The sequence below is a fragment of the Planococcus citri genome, chromosome 2 (genome assembly GCF_950023065.1).
Source record: "Planococcus citri chromosome 2, ihPlaCitr1.1, whole genome shotgun sequence".
NCBI lineage: Eukaryota > Metazoa > Arthropoda > Insecta > Hemiptera > Pseudococcidae > Planococcus > Planococcus citri.
Window position 1 is genome coordinate 2663933 of NC_088678.1, and position 17604 is coordinate 2681536.

At 35.0% G+C, this 17604-nt stretch overlaps 1 protein-coding gene across 1 annotated transcript; it reads right to left on the bottom strand.

The window, feature by feature from the left end:
* Window positions 1-11145: 11145 nt before the first annotated feature.
* On the bottom strand, window positions 11146-12354 carry LOC135838181 (uncharacterized). The gene is made up of 3 exons (XM_065353816.1): window positions 12233-12354; window positions 12104-12166; window positions 11146-11985 (listed from the first exon to the last, which is right to left on the bottom strand). Exons 1-3 carry the CDS (start codon window positions 12279-12281, stop codon window positions 11204-11206), a joined length of 894 nt encoding a protein of 297 aa, XP_065209888.1. The 5' UTR covers window positions 12282-12354; the 3' UTR covers window positions 11146-11203.
* Between the last annotated feature and the right edge of the window lie 5250 nt (window positions 12355-17604).

Below are 17604 nucleotides of genomic sequence, written 5' to 3' on the forward strand. Positions count from 1 at the left end.
CAGCAAGCAGCAAGCACCATCTCATCCATGAACACTATATCCATCTATAGTTAGGCTACATGTGTCGGGTAGGTAGGTATACGCGTGTCGAAGTATATTTTTTCATGTTCCTTTCTGTTGCTGCCTGCTCATTCTGCTGACTATTGACTATAATACTATAGCTGAGTTTGTTTTTTGCCTTCGGTGCAAAGCACCGACTCGACGAAGATAACGCATGGCGGACGACATTCGCTCGGTAAATTGTTCCAGACTTTACGATGGGGTGGTCGTTTAATTCAATTATATCGTTAGGTACACATTCGTATACGGAGAAAGAGAAAAAAAACGACGCGACGCGAACAGCGAAGGCGAACCCTCTCGCCATGTTATAAATTGAGTTCGAGCTATGCTAGACTACAACCATGGTAGCTATATTGTAAAAATACTAGCTTTCTGGTCTCATACGAAGGGGTAGAAAAATGTGCGAGAAGAATATTAAATTGATTTATCGAATCAAAGGCGTCGTAAGGGATGTAATTATCCAATGGCACCTGCTTTTAGCAGTTTTCTTTCTCGTTTTTCTATGTATAGTTAGATTGACGAGGGATGGTGGATCATTTTACAACTATAACTGGGTAGCTTATTAGGTATATACTCATTACTCACTACTCAGCCCGTCTAGGTTCTGTGTTTGATGATTTTTCGTTGGAATCAGAATTGGAAACTTTATTAGCAGAACCTTTGCAAGTCTCCATTATTGGATGATAGGGGTAAACTACCCTAATATGGGACCCTTCCTAATATGGGACCCTCGATTTTCTCAGCTGTTTATTGGCGCACTCTCGCGCTGATTGCATGTACTAGTAGGTATTAGTCAATAACCAGGCCGCACCTTTCAACCGGAGGTTTTCTGTGCATTGTTTTCATTTCATTGGTGATAACGTGTTTTTGACATCGCCAAATATTTAAAGAGGTGTTTTTGAACGTGTATTACATCAGAACGAAGCAAGGTAATTTCACTTTATTTGCATAAATGTGTAGTGTAGATGTTATATTTTACGATTCAGGCTTGTCCGGTGACTTTATTTCGTAATTTATGGATTTATGGGAAATGAAAAAAAAACCCTGATTTCCAAATATGGGACCCTTTGCTTTGCCTAATATGGGACATAGTCTTTCATATTAGAGTTGAAATTTATTTTTTTTAATTCATTTAAAAATCGCGCACCATCATCGGCAGTTGAACAACCAAGTAAAACAGCGGCCACATTAAATACTAGGGGGCCTACGGCCCCCTGGCCACTTCGCGGTCCGCCCTCCGTTATTTGTGTGCCCAATGTGCCAAAAAGTGAATAAAAAAGGTATAATTATCAAGCAATGACGTTTCCTTGTTTATTTGTAACTAAAATACAGCTTTCCGAATTGTATTTTGCTTTTTTTTTTGAATTTTTTTTAAAAAAAACATAGTGTCCCATATTAGGACCACTTTTTTTGTTTGGTCAAAATTTCAATTTTTTTTTGATTGAAAAAAAATCACATGAAATTTTTTTTGTTTTTTAAATCAACACAAGGGGGTTGTACATTGGAGTTTTGAGTACGTTTTAGTGGAAGCAGAATTAAAAAATATGCAATAGGTCCGGAGTAATACAAGTTCTACAAAAAGGGTCCCATATTAGGGCAGTTTACCTTACAGATATTTGCTTTGGTATTCAGACCTAATTTTCTAGAAATTTTCGTTTCTAAAATCAACCAATTCTGATGATTTTCATTTTTTCCCCAACTCGAATAGGTTGGTTGACTATAAACTAACCATTATCAGCTTTATTTAATTTTTTAAAGTTGAAATATTCAGCACCAAAGTTGATTTTTGACAAATTTTTGAAAATTAAAAAGGGGAGGGATTCAAAAAACCGTTTCAAGAACAATTTCACTGTTGCTATTACAAAAAATTGCCCTCAGAAATTCAGAAAATGTAACTGAAGCGACCAAGAATGCGCGAATCACTTCCACTAGGTAATCATTTGCGAACGAATTGAACATTTTCGCCCTCAATAAAAACTCGTGTTGAAAAATTTCAAAGATGAAAAGTCGGTCGCAAACGCTTCTTTCTTACAATCAGAAGTCAAAATAAATGAAAAATGAACAAAAAAGATTTTTTTCACGAAGAGTCGTTCTTCAATGAATTAAGTGCTTTATTTTCGTAAAAAGTCAGTGAATCATTTTCATAAATATTTGTCCACAACTGAATCAAATATTTTGCCACGACGAAGGATCTGCCTCATAAAATTGAAAAATTTGAAGAATCGTTCGCATTTGATTCCCTGAATCGATGAAGAATGGACGAATCTTTTTCACAGCTGATCGTTCGCGAACGAATTTCACATTTGGCTTTCCCAGTCTGAAAAAATTCGAACAAATAGTAATCGTTTGTGAACGATTCTCTGAATCAAGAACAGATGAACCAAAACATTTTCACAAATGATCGTCCATGCCCGAAAGGTCCGGAAAAAGTGTTCGACTTCGCACAAATTGTGTTATGCAAAGTTCGAAAAATAGTTTTATAATAAATAAATTCGAATTACATATATTCCTTCATTCCATATTAGATAGGTAACAATAATAATACCTATTCATATTATTCAATTGATTTGTTTTCAAATCAAATTGTTTATGTAGAAAATTGGTTCATTTTTTGGCAAATCTCGTTCGCGAACGAATTGATTCATTTTTGATGATTGGTGAATCATTCGCAAACGAATTGATTTATTTTTAGTGAATCATTCGCGAACGAATCAATTAATTTTTAGTGTATCATTCACGAACGAATTTATTCATTTTTAGTGAATCATTCGCAAACGAATTGATTTATTTTTAGTGAATCATTCGCGAACGAATTGATTCATTTTTGGTGAATCATTCGCAAACGAATTGATTTATTCTTAGTGAATCATTCGCGAACGAATCAATTCATTTTTAGTGAATCATTCGCGAACGAATTGATTCATTTTTGGTGAATCATTCGCAATCGAATTGATTTATTTTTAGTGAATCATTCGCGAACGAATCAATTCATTTTTAGTGAATCATTCGCGAACGAATTGATTCATTTTTAGTGAATCATTCGCGAAGGAATTAATTCATTTTTGGTAAATCATTTGCGAACGAATTGATTCATTTTTTGTGAATCGTTCACGAACGATTAAAAAAATAATCACTTCATCTCTAAATGATTCGTCCGGAAATTCATTGTTATCTAATATAGAATAAAGGCATGTAACTTAATTCAAATTCATTCATTATAAAACTGTATCTCGAACTTTGCACAACACAATTTGTACCAAGTCGGACACTTTGTCCGGACCTTCCAGGCATGATACGAACTAAGCCCGATGAAAAAGGAACATTCATTGCTTGGTCCGAACACTTCGGAGATGGTACAAAATTAGCTGTACTATCCCCGAATCGTTCAATTTCGGACTTGGTCCATAGCATTTATACTTACATACAAAAATGGTCCCAGAAAACTTCATAGGTAAAAAGTCGTTCGTGAACGATTCTTTTAATCAAAGGAGAATGAACGAATCATTTGCGCATAAAAAATTGAATATTTTTTCTGTGTCATTTTTTTAGTTCTTTATAATCTTTTGGCCTTTGAAAATCAAATTCAAAAAGAGAACCGAACATTTTCGATTTTACCCGAGCGAATCAGGAGTTAAAAGCTTCAGAAAATTGAAAAATTTGTGAGGTACAAAAAATAATTTTTGATATAAGAAGTTTCAACGCAAAAATTGTGTAGGTACTTTTTGGTATTTTTTGAATCAAACGCAACTTAATTTTTTCCATTATTCTGCATTTTTTTGCACCAGTATTGATTTGGTTATGTTTCTTGAAATTTCTGAAGTTAATTTTTCATTCTTGAAAATTTTTGAAAAATTGCACAGTGGAATTCAAATTTGTCCGAGCGAAGCGAGAGCTAAAGCTCTCAAAAATTTACAAATTCCTCATTTTTTCAGGGTAAGTATAATTTTTTGTATTTTCAAAAACAACCAATTTTTGGCAAAAATGAGAATTTATTGTATCCATGCAAAAATTCATGACCTGTCAAAATTTCAAGTACTAAAGTGCGTTTTTCGATTTTTGGTGAATTTTTGAAAATCCATTTTAGGCCAAAAATGAGGGGAAAAATCAAAATTTTACCAAATTGACCAAGAAAGCTGAAATTTGGGATATACCCCATTTTCGACATGCCAAATCGATTGGAAACGGTTTCAATCCATTTTGAGCAGTTCTGGAGTCTCCAGCAGATTCTGAAATTCGAAATTCCCACAAAATTCCATCAAATTGGACTTGTAAAGCTGAAATTTATTCTAAAAACTAAAGTCAATGCGATACGAAGTACTGCAGGTGAATTTCAAGTCGTTTTGGAGTCTCCAGCGACTTTTTGAAAATTCCTGAAGCCTCCAGCAGATTTTTGAAACTTTAAATTTTCACAAAATTTCATCAAATGGAGATGGAAAGCTGAAATTTACTCTATACACTCCAATTTTAACACCCTCTGAAGACGACTTCGGGTGGGTTCAAGTCATTTTAGAGCCTCCAGCAACTTTTTTGAAAATTACTGGAGCCTCCAGTAGATTTTTGAAACTTGAAATTCCCGCAACATTAATTTATCAAATAGAGTTAGCAAGCTGAAGTTTATACTTCGCAGACAGACTACATGGTGGTTTCAAATGTTTTTGAAGCTTCCAGCTTCTTTTATTAAATTTCAATTTTCCAAAAAAACGCCATACAACCTTTCAAAAAGTCGCTGGAGGCTCCAAAACGACTTGAAATCCACCAGCAGTCAACTTCTTAGCGTATTGAACTTAGTTTGCAGGATGAATTTCGACTCTCCATCTCAGTTTGATGAAATTTTAGGGAAATTTAAAGTTTCAAAAATCTACTGGAAGCTCCAGTAATTTTAAAAAAAGTCCCTGGGGGCTCTAAAATGACTTGAACCCACCCGAAGTCGTCTTCAGAGGGTGTCAAAATTGGAGTGTAGAGTAAATTTCAGCTTTCCATCTCCATTTGATATGAAATTTTGTGAAAATTTAAAGTTTCAAAAATCTGCTGGAGGCTTCAGGAAATTTCAAAAAGTCGCTGGAGGCTCCAGAACGACTTGAAATTCACCTGCAGTACTTCGTAGCGCATTGAATTTATTCTTTTGGGAAGGGGGGTTCCATGCAGAACAGCATTATTATATTGATGGGGAATGTCAATTTTTGTACTCTCCAGTCTCGGTTATAGAAAGGCAAAGGAAAATGTCTTGAAAATTTATGATTCAAGAAGTAAACATTTGTAATTTTTGGTAATTGTTCGATTTTCGAGCTGCTCACACAATTTCTTCCTACTTCGTAACTTTCCCAATTTTTCAACTTTTTTCAGCTCTTTCAATTTTTCCGAAAATTCCCAACTTTTTGCCTAAATGACTCTGCTTGGTGGGGTGAGATACTCCTCACCCCCCTTTTGACATGGCTCTGATGGAGGTCCCTGAAACAGCTAAGGTTCGCCATCAACCAACTCAACTGTCGAAAACAGGATGATTTTAAACCAAATCTCAACTTTTGAACTTTCTGTCTAAATTTCATCAAAATTTTAGATTTTTTAAGCAGAAAATATGCCTTTGAATTTTCAAAAATTGAAAAATGAAATTCAGCATATGAAATTTGGTCTGGCGGGGTGATTCTGGATGCACTTTTAGTTTCTCTTCTCTCTGTTTGGTTCAAAAAATTGTCAATCGATTGGGACACCTCCCTCCAAAGTGCACGTTTTATATAAAAAATTACTGAGGGAATTGGTTAAGATTTTCTCGTCTGAAGAACAGAACTCAGAAGATGATGCCGATTTTGATGCACCATCCTATACGTAAGTATCTATAGTTTCATATGTCATTAGAAAAGAAGATTAACACAGGATGACAAGCTATAGAAGACGAGACGAAGAAAAACGCTATCAGATTTAAGCGCGCGCCGTACAAAAGCAACAGCAGAAGAGCGACGACGATTTTCTTTATTAAATTCGAACCCTCTTAATTTAAGGCGCGATCGAGGGAATAAAATGTGTACGTGAACGGTGTATGTTTAAGAAGACGAGATGGAAGAAGTACGACAAACGCTACTGCTAAATGAAATAATACAACCGCGAATTTCGGAATCCGTTCTTTCAACTTACTGTTTCACGCAACTCGTACACTGTACACTGTACACCATCGTCGTCGTCGTTGCCTCGTTGGTTCATTTTCTTTATTTCTATTCTTTAATAGACTACACCAGTATGCGTATTGTTCTACGTTCGGAAAATACGAGCTTTATGAACCTCGCGACGTGGTTTTTTCTTTGTAGATATGCCGCCACCGCCGACAATTCCGCATAAATAGAGAAGCTGCAAATGAGAATACAAAAAAACAACCAGGTAGTGGTACCTTGTACCTTACCAATGTCTTGATGAATAGAACCGTAGAATTCCGCAAATAACGCCTTATAGCACCTGTTCCGATATAATATACTCGTATGACGATTATTGTGCCATATATACGAATAGCTCGGTATATAAGGAGCACATGACATCGACAACCATTACCTATTATAGATTTTTGCACGAGCTTGCAAAAGCGACGACGATGAAGCTGACGCAGGGCCCAAAGGCCCCCAGTTAAAGGCTGGCAGGGGCGTGCTGGTACTGGCCGCCTAGGTCGCGTTACACAGGCGTCAAATGTACGTGCCGACAAACGCTACCGAAAATATATACTTTTAAAGGGATACTAAAATTGTAATAGTACACCGAGGAAATGGTTATGAAGCTATAATATTCAACCCCTTTTCATACACTCGTCCCTTTTTAAAAGTGCGTAATCGTTCGGTCGCAGATTATTGCGTTTCCCTTACGCGATTAATAGGTTTACGATGTGCCGCCGCAGCACCGCACCGCACCGAGTATTGGGAAAAAATTTCCTCCAGCCTCCTCTGTATTATAGGATAACCCTTGTTTGCGATATAAGTTATCGATTCTGTATGTACGAGAATTTTTCATCGTTCGAAAATGAGCTCAAAGTTGAGAATATTCTGCTATATGAATAGGTAGGTACAAATAATGGATGAGAGTGCATTTACCACAGGTATATAATTACCGAATAGCATTCTTCGTGTTTGCTTAATGCTTATACCTATTCTTCTAAGCATTCGAAAAAATGACACCTATATTCACTATTCAGTGCACATGTGCACAAGTCTGCTGGAATAATTTTTATTGTGAATTTTTTGTCGATTCGAAATGAAAAAAATGCAGGTCTATTTTGCGTATAAATAAAGAACTCGTTTTGTTCGCGCATTAAAGGTGTCATATTATTCTCACGTATTCAATGGGTTTTGGTCTGTGCGATTCATGATGCGAAGACGCGACGACGACGACGACGACGCGTTAAAATAGAAAGGGATTGCCCGGGGTAATGCTTCTCTCATTAAAATAAAGCTCACCTACCTGCGTTGCGGATGTTTATTCGAAAACACGAAATTTGGTGTTGGTATTTTCACCTTTGAATATATAGTACGACTGAATGGTGTCAAAGTTATGTCAAGATTGCAAAAAGGCCTCGAGTTTAAACGCAGGAATGTGTAGGATGAGATGAGGGTAAGTATAAGTGCGTGTAATATGTCGTCTGGTGGTACGTATTTTACTAGATTAAAATAAAGGAAAAAGTATACCGTATTTTTGTCTGAATAACTCGATATTTACAATTTTTCGTCATCCTGAAAGGCCTCAGCTACGTAGGTATATTTTGACAAACAGAGGAAGTTGCATTTGAAACCAATGAAAATTCGGCTCCACCAAACCTGAATCCACCTGCTGCAGACTTGTGAAGATTCATTCGAGTAGATGGCTATTTTGTTTGCATTCACTTTTGAAGCAATAAAGCCAAAAATCTTTCGTTCTGTTCTAAAAATTAAATTTTTTCACGAATTGCTGTGTATTGCCTAAAAACCAACTCCTTTGAATTGAAATTTCACAATGTCAACCGTTGCGGAACCTCCAGCGCGATTTTCAATTTCTCCAGAATCCAGAATTTTAAATTTTTTCAGAAAGTGTAGAAATTGATAGGACCTATTAATAATTTAGTTGTGGCTCATTCTCGACCTGTTCGAAAAGTTTATCCACATTTTTAGCCAATTTCCAGGAGAATACTTGGGTATTTAAGATGAAAAAAATATTTAAAAAAATAAATAAATAAAAATCTTTTGTTCGCGGGAAAATGTTTGAAATTTGGAAGAATGGTAGTCGGGGGGGGGGGCGCATAAGGACCAATTCCACCCCCTGCCGATCCCATACGGGACAACTTTTTTCTTAAAGGGGAGTCCTAAGGAACATTTCTAGCCCTTGTCCTCAAAAAAAAAAACTTGGCTCTACTTACGAAATGGCAGCCACTTTGATTAACAGGTCAGCCGAAATCGCAGATTTTGCGTTCCAACATAGGACTTGTACGAAATTTTTAAAATTGTACAAAGGTAGATCGAAAGATCAGGCAAAAATTTATCACCTGTCAAAATTTCAAGTGCTAAGGTGCCTTTTTAGATTTTTGGTGAATTTTTGAAAATCAAATTTAGGCCAAAAATGAAGGAAAAAAATCAAAATTTTTCCAAATTGACCTAGAAAGCTGAAATTTGGAATATACCCTATTTTCGACCTGCCAAATGAATTGGAAACTGTTTCAAACCGTTTAGAGTAGTTCTGGAGCCTCCAGCAGATTTTTGAAACTTGGAATTCCCACAAAATTTCATCAAATAGAGTTGAAAAGACGAAATTCATTCTGCAAACTAGTTTCAATACGCTACGAAGTCCACTGCAGGTGGATTTCAAGTCGTTTTGGAGTCTTCAGCGACTTTTTGAAAATTACTGGAGGCTCCAGTAGATTTCTTAAATTTGAATGGAGATGAAAAGTGGAAATTTACTCTGCACTCAAATTTTAGCACTCTCTGAAGACGACTTCGGGTGGGATTAAGTCATTTTGGAGCATTAAGCGACTTTTTGAAAATTCTTGGAGTCTCCAGCAGATTTTTGACACTTGAAATTTCAACAAAATTCATCAAATGGAATTGGAAAACCGAAATTTATTATGCATTCCAATTTTAACACCTGCCCAATTCCTAAGACAGTTTCCTATTCCAGTTCAAAACATACTTTTGAGCATCGATTTCATACTTAATTTAAAAAATTTACCCTTTCGCCTCCATTTGAGGTAGAAGGATGATAAGTTGACATCCTATTTCTGGAATTATTTTGAAGTGAATCACACGCAGTTTCAATCCATTTTGGAGCCTGCTGCGCCTTTTTGGAAACTTTAGTTTTCAAAATTATGCCACAATTTCAATTTTCAAAAATCTGGTGGAGCCTCTAGAAATTTTCAAAAAGTTGCTGGAGGCTCCAACAGCACTTAAACCCACCTGAAGTCGTCTTCAGAGAGTGCTAAAAATTTTTTTATTGATTTTTGTGATATTTGTAATAAATGCTCAAGTTTTGTACAATATGAATTTCGCAATATTAATTTTTCCCACAATGCATTTTCTGCATTATTAATTTTCACAAGATGAATTTCGCGGGATGAATTTCGCGAGATGAATTTCGCAGGATGAATTTTCATAGAACCCTAAAATTGGAGTGCAGGGTAAATTTCCACTTTTCATCTCCATTTGATAAAATTTTGTGAAAATTTCAAGTTTAAGAAATCTATTGGAGGCTCCAGTAATTTTCAAAAAGCCGCTGGAGACTCCAAAACGACTTGAAATCCACCTGCAGTGGACTTCGTAGCGTATTGAAACTAGTTTGCAGAATAAAATTTCGTCTTTTCAACTCCATTTGATGAAATTTTGTGGGAATTTCAAGTTTCAAAAATCTGCTGGAGACTTCAGAACTACTCTAAATGGTCTGAAACAGTTTCCAATTGATTTGGTGGGTCGAAAATAGGGTATATTCCAAATTTCAGCTTTCTTGGTCAATTTGGAAAAATTTTGATTTTTCCCTTCATTTTTGGCCTACATTTGATTTTCAAAAATTCACCAAAAATCGAAAAAGGCACTTTAGCACTTGAAATTTTGGCAGGTGATGAATTTTTGCCTGATCTTTCGATCTACCTCTGTACAGTTAAAAAATTTCGTGCAAGTCCTATGTGGAGCGCAAAATCTGCGATTTCGGTTGACCTGTCAATCAAAATTGCCGCCATTTCGTTAGTAGGGCCAAATTTTTTTTGAGAACAAGGGCTAGAAATGTTCCTTAGGACTCTCCCTTTAAGAAAAAAGTTGTCTCGGAATATCGACAGGGGGGTGCACTTGATCCTTATGCGGGCCACCAGACTATGGCTTTTTCTATAGTCTGAAATCAACTCCTCATCAAATTTGACTTTCACGATTTCAATCTACTTTGAAGCTTTCTAGTGAAATTTTCGATTTCTCTGGAATTTTAAAATTTTTCCAGAAGCCATGGGAACTGTTTTTCAGCTGCCCAAATTAATTTCTACGACTTCTGGAGAAATTTTAAAATGCTAGAGAAATTGATAATTTGTGCTTGAGGCACCCGCTCAGAATGACCAGAAGTGGTAAAATTTGGTTTGAAGAAGTTTTGATATCAAATTTCAGGGCTAATTTTCACGATGTTTGTCTACTCGTTAAAATGTGCATTTTTTAAAAGCATGATTCAAATTTGAATTTTCAAAAATTCTCCTAAAATCAAAAACTCAATTTGGCTATCTGAAATTTTGGTTACGGAGATTTTAGACGCCAGACCATGCTCTTTCCAAAAACCGCGGTACCATTCAAATCGGAGATGAGATGGACACTTCTAGATTTGGAGGTAAAAATTAGGGTAGGTAATTAGGTACATTGGTAAAAATTTGATTTTTTCGCGTCTCTAACCCAAATTTGATTTTCAAAAATTCACCAAAAATCGAAATAATTATGCTCTTTAGCACCAAGAATTTTGACCAATGATATATTCTTGCTCGTTCTTTTGATTTTTAGCTATGTCCAATTCAAAATTTTTTCACTGGTTGAGATGCCACCCTTGTTGGGTATTTAACAGATGAAATTCAACATTGTAAGTTTGTACCTATATGTTACCAAAAGTAAAATGATAGGTACTGAGTTAGTCAAAAGGAATTTATATTTCCCATAAATGTCATGCTAGGTATATGGAGACTACCCTACTCCAAATAGTTACTTATTTTCGAAGATTGAGCTTTTCTCTTTGATTTCTTCGGTTTAGAGCTGGAATCAGTTTGATTAGATGGTTCACTACTCGGTAGTTTGATCAACTTATTAACCGCTGCTACATCTATCAGACGAATCACGTTTCCTTCATCTTCTTTACGGGAACACGCAGCAGAGTCAATACTGAGGTTTCTGTTCCGCTCATTTAGAGCTTCGATCAAGAGTTCATTTTGTGAACGACATACTTCTTGGTAGATACGATTGAAGTAGGTACCGTCAGCGCTCTGTATCACTTTGCTTAGGTATTTCTTAGTATCATTACCATCTGCAGATTTCTCTGATCTTAGATTCTTGGCGACGTAGTTTTCAACAGCTTTAAATTTATCATCGGCGACGAATATATTCTGAGCTTCTTTGTCCTTGGGATGAAGATTCTTCAGCTGTTTCGCTTTCAAGAGCGGTTTTAGAGCGGATATGGTTTCTTGATACGTTTGAAATGGGATTTTCAACACAGCGAGGACTTTCTTAGAAAGCGCATTATCTTTGCGGATTTCTTTAAGCACGTTTTTCGAAATGCTGTCAAATTTCTTATTCCAGTAGTCATCCAGAGAGGCTTTTGGTAAAAGGTTACACTTGCATTCGCCATATTCGCTGCAGATCCCTGAAGGTGAAGAAATCGGTTGGCCATAGATTGATCCGATCAACGAGCATGTTTCATTGCATGCGGAAACACTTTTGAGCAGCAAACAGGACAAAAATAGGCTATCGGTAAGACCTGCGCAATAAAAAACATCATGTACCTAATGCTTTTCTATATATTCTGTTTTTGTTAAGTTGATTTTTGGAAAAACGTCTTATGTAGACATTTTTTGAAAACGCTAATAAATTCTTACTTTGGCTCTCAGAGAGTTCAAGCTGATTGTTTTCCGCATCGAGTCTTCCGCATATAGCTTGAGCTGAAATATAACTTTTTAAAATACAGAGTAAAGATTTTGAAAACCGACTTCAAAAAACATACTTACTTATTAAGCAACCTATTGAAAAGATGGTAAAAAAGAACGATTTTGCCATAATATTGACGAGTTGATGCACGACAAATACGTTTGTACTTGGTATAGAATTTTCACAAAATTGAATAACTCGCGTCGATGAACATTCATTTTTATATTGCGGTGCTTGGGATTCGTACAAGTGTTTCGAAAGGATAAGTTGTCAATTAGCATTAGGTACATAATTGCAAAACAGATAATTTTTAATTTGCTACTCGAAGCCATAAAGTATGGTACACTCAATGTGGAAATATTCGCTAATGAAAATTACACTTCGACAAATGTTCGAAACATTCAAAACGAGCAGTGATGAAAAATTACCTACATAAGGTATGTACCTCTAACTACCACTACAAATTTGTCACCTTGAAATTCAGCTAACACGCGTTATTACGCTGATTATGAATAGAAGGATAATTTTCAAAATTATTTGGACAAGTATTGGAACCAGGGAGCAATCCAAAGTTCGTAAGATCACAAAACTGCCTCGAACTCGAATTTAAATACTTACTAGCAAACATTTTCATAACTTTGTAAAATTTGTTATCAAAAAATCAATTTGGGCGATTTTTTACAATCTTTCTACATATTAAGTAAATCAAATCTTCCTCTTGCACCCCCTCCCCCAACAAAGTCCTACCAATAAACCTGCACTTCGTTTCTATAAAATTATACGGATTCAAATTAACGGCAAATTTTGGGCTCAAATGAACGTGCCGAAAATTGCAGATCTTCAACTCTTAATGAAAGCTCGAATCTGAAGCTTCAAATTTAGAGAAAAAATAATAAGTACTTAGTTACCTACTTATGTCATTCTTGATTTCTATGTACTTGTTTAAACTGATTTTTTATACATTAAATTATATATATAGGTACTTGACTTTAAAATGAATACGGACTCTCCTCGAGTCTACAAAAAAAAGAAAAGGGGGAGGGGAAAAACTCGAAAAACCTGCATATCTCAAAAATTTGATGAATTTAGGTAAGATATTCACGTATTTTGGGAACCACTAAATGAAGATTTTTAGAATTTTTCGAGCTGTTTCATTTTTCTGGAGGTTGGAAAATAATTTTCAACGGAATTCTGAAATGGTGAAAAAACTCGTAAATACGAGAATTGGTGAATATTAATGACGTTTTCCGGAATAATCAGAGCCGCGTGACCTTTTCATTCATTTCCCTTCAATTTTTGGACTATTTAGAAGAATTTACACTTATTCGCATTATTTTTTTCGAAATGAAACTGTCGAGGTTTGAAGGTTTACATTTCAATAGGGTATGATTTGAACTTGGAGAAAATCGAAATAATTAGAAAATTCAAAATCTGAAGCTTGAATTCCAAAAGCTCAATATCCCAATTTTCGACGAAAGCTGTCATTGAAAATTCATTATAAGTTAAATAGGATTTTCACATCCTCAAGGGAGCAAAGGACTCACTAAATTTGTTGGATTTTGTGACCAATAAACTCATTCCTTATATTTTTTGAAATTTTTCTTCGAGTCCAAGAAAAGTTGTACTCATTTTATCGTCATCCTCTCGAAGTACAGATTTCGTTTCCACATATTATTTTCAAGTAGATAAATTAAATTCATGTTTTTGTGAAATTTACAAAAAATAATTAACAAATCAGTGAATAGGTAGATAGGTAATATGAATTTAGTTGGTTGAAAAATGGAAAAAATTTCAAAATCTATCGTTTTTTAAAACGACTAATTTTTTATGTAAGTAGAAAGCATGTCTGCGAGGATATATCGCACCTCGGGAGTTATAAGGTCACATCTCAAAAAAGTGAAATTTTACAGGAGAGGGATTTTCTTTTTTTTTAAAACTTGATTCATTATTTTCATCAACTTATAATCAATTGTGAGGAATGAATAGCATGTCATTTTGAAGATTGGGTATCCTACCTTCATTTAGCATAAGAATATTTTGAAAAATAAAATCTTAAAGAGGAAATATTTCAATGTTTGGAAAACATTTTGAGTTATAACCTTTCATAAAAAGTGATCTGGAGGCGAAAAAAAGCGTCCAAAAAAATTTTCATGATAACAAAATTGTAGAGAATTAAATTTCCAATCGACATAATGTCGTTAGTTTTTTTCTAGAGTGCTTAGTTTTTGAGTTTTTCCCAAAAAACTAAAATTTTAATATTTATGCAAATTAATTTTTCTGAAAAATGTTCTATTTTAAAAATTTTTTGTTTTGGAACAGACCTACAAAAAATACACTCCTTGTGATTATTTTACATCTTAAAAACGTTCAACACTATCGAAACTGGTTTCTGACACTTTGTATGCGCAAATTTTACTCAAAGAAAGAGGAGTTTTTTGAGATGTGACCTTATAACTCCAAACAACTTGCAATGTTGTAGAAATTTTGAGTTAGGCCCTTTGCATTTTTTACATGATCTAAGTAGCATACCCGACTCAAAGTGTTATTTTTGGTTGCAGGGGGTCATGCAAACCCCAAAAATGCAAAAACATCAAAATCGATTTTTTTTGAGATGTGACCTTATAACTCCCGAGGTGCGATATGAGCGCAAACTGGCAAGGGAACCTCTTGAGGTGTCCGCCTCCGATTTGAACGGGACCGCGATTTTTGGAAAGAGCATGTTCTAAAACCCCCAAATCCAATTTTTCAGCTGCCTAAGTTCATTTTTCGATTTTTGACGAATTTTTGAAAATCCAAAATTGACTATTTTGGTGATTTATGCTTTTTTAAAAAAGTACGTACTTGATCAGTAAAAATATTTAAAATAAATCCTAAAACTGATATTAACCCCCCAAATCCAAATTTCGCCATTTCCAGCCATTCTGGAGCCTACAGCGCTATCTTACAATTATTTCTCCAGAATTCTGAATTTGCTCCAGAAGGCGTGAATATGAAGTTGGGCAGCTAAAAATCGAGTTGTGTGTTGGGTAATTCTCAAAAAAAGTTTAAATTTTAGTGCTAAAATTTTTCGAAAATGAAAACCTTTTTTTGAATTTTTTTCAAAAGGGACTTGATTCTAGGCATATCTACCCAGGACCCCAAAAATGACTTTAGGCCCAAGTCATTTTCAATAGGGGCGGGGGGAGGGTCTTTAAAAAAATTGTGAGGTACTTTCCTTCGCCATGGACAAAAAAATCATGATAGCCACGACGAAATACCAAACTGTACTATCCACGACGTAAGAAAAAAAAGAACTAAAATTTGTTTTACCAGTAATAGAATCAATAATTTTTCAATTTTCAAAGTTGTGGTCATCAAGTACTTGCTATTTGAATATTTTCTTTTTTTTCAAGAAAAAAATGTCTCTTTTAAACGTGAGAATGATAAGCCACGGCGATGGATCCGAAAAAAGGAAATCAGTAAAATGTTCACAGATTACAATTTGCAGACTGGTTAACTGCATTTGCTTGGTGGATTTGAAATGGGCGCAGCACTACTATCACTAAAACGATACAATGTACCCATTTCACCTTTAAAAAAATCGAATAGGAGAGCCAGAAAAAAATTAACAAAAATTGGCCACGGCGATGGACCAAAAACTGGTTACATCACTTTATGACCTCGGTTTCAGGGTATAAGTATCATTCCAAAAATTTATATCAGTTCTGTCATTTACTCTCATATATAATAATATATGTACCATTTTTTTTTTTTAGAAAAAGTGATAGTGTACATACTAATTTGTTTTTGAAGATGAAGTTGAAAAATTTAAATGGTTACAGGCCACGACGATGGAGTTTTCAGGGTTTGGGGGGACTTGACCCATGGTGGAGGGGGGTTGGGGGCCGTTAAACTATATGGACGTGATGCCCGAGTTGGTATCTACACAATACCACTGAAAAAAATTTCAATTGTCAATAGTATTCAAGTAAACCTCCGGTTACATGATTTTTAAACTTTTTTTGAGAATTACCCTGTTATGCTCGATCTGTTTAACGAATTTATCCACGTTCGAGCCGATTTTTGGAGGGACACCTCAAGAGTGGTTTTTTGACCATCTATTTTCAAAACTGGTCAAAAAACCACTCTTGAGGTGTCCCTCCCAAAACTGACTCAAATGTAGATAAACTTGATAAACAGATCGAGTATAACACACAACTCGATTTTTAGCTGCCCAACTTCATATTCACGCCTTCTGGAGCAAATTCAAAATTTTGGAGAAATTGAAAAATAGCTCTGGAGGCTCCAGAATGGCTCGAAATGGCAAAATTTGGATTTGGGGGGATAATATCAGTTTTGGGACTTATTTTGAACATTTTTACTGATCAAGTACGTACTTTTTTTTTAAAAAAAGCATAAATACCTAAATAGTCAATTTTGGATTTTCAAAAATTCGCCAAAAATCGAAAATTGAACTTGGGCAGCTGAAAATTTGGATTTGGGGGTTTTAGAACATACTCTTTTCAAAAATCGCGGTCCCGTTCAAAAGAGGTTCCCTTGTCAGAATCACTAGAGGTGATGAAATTTGGTTTGAGGGGTTTTGATATTAATATGTTCATCTACTCGATAAAATGTGCATTTTTTTTTCAAAGCGTAGGTATGTAAATCCTCGATAATGGTCAAATTTCATTTCAATTTTCAAAAATTCTCCTAAAATCAAAAACTCAATCTTTAGATTTGGAGGTCAAAATTAGGGTAAGTTACATACGAAATTTCAGCGCATTCTAGATCAATTTGGTAAAATTTTGATTTTTTCGCGTTTCTCACCCGATCTTCAAAAAGTCACCAGAATCCGAAATATGCCCGTTAGAAGTTAAGCACCAAGAATTTTGGCCGATGATATACCTATTCTTGCTGATCGTTCTTTTGATTTAGCTATGTTCAATTCAATATTTCTTCCACTGGTTGGGATGCCAACCTTATTAGGTACATATTTAACATTTAAAACATTTGTTTCAACTATGAGAGTTTGTATATGCGTAGCAAACATAAAATAAAAGTCAAGTTAGTCAGAAGGAATTTATATTTCCAAAATGTAGTGCAACGAAAACTACCTTACTTAAACTCCAAATAGTTACTTCAATTTTCAATTCAATAAATAATACAATTATCTTTGCCTATGAAATAATCGTTTTCAGCGCACCAAGTATTGATAAGTTGTTTATATTTCTTAATTAAATTGTTCTTTTCTTTACCTTGCCATTCTTCGCGTTGAATTTTTCCTTTGGAGTTTATGGTAATTTCATAAGTGGAATCCTTGAACGCCCATTTCTGAGTTCTTGTTCCATCCATCTCCTTATTCAGTTCAACAGAGGCGTTTGGGAAATCCCACTGTTGGGTGATTTCACTCTTGTAGAGGTTATCCATTACTATATCAACTCCATGTGTTTCATTATGCCATGTCAGCGACAAT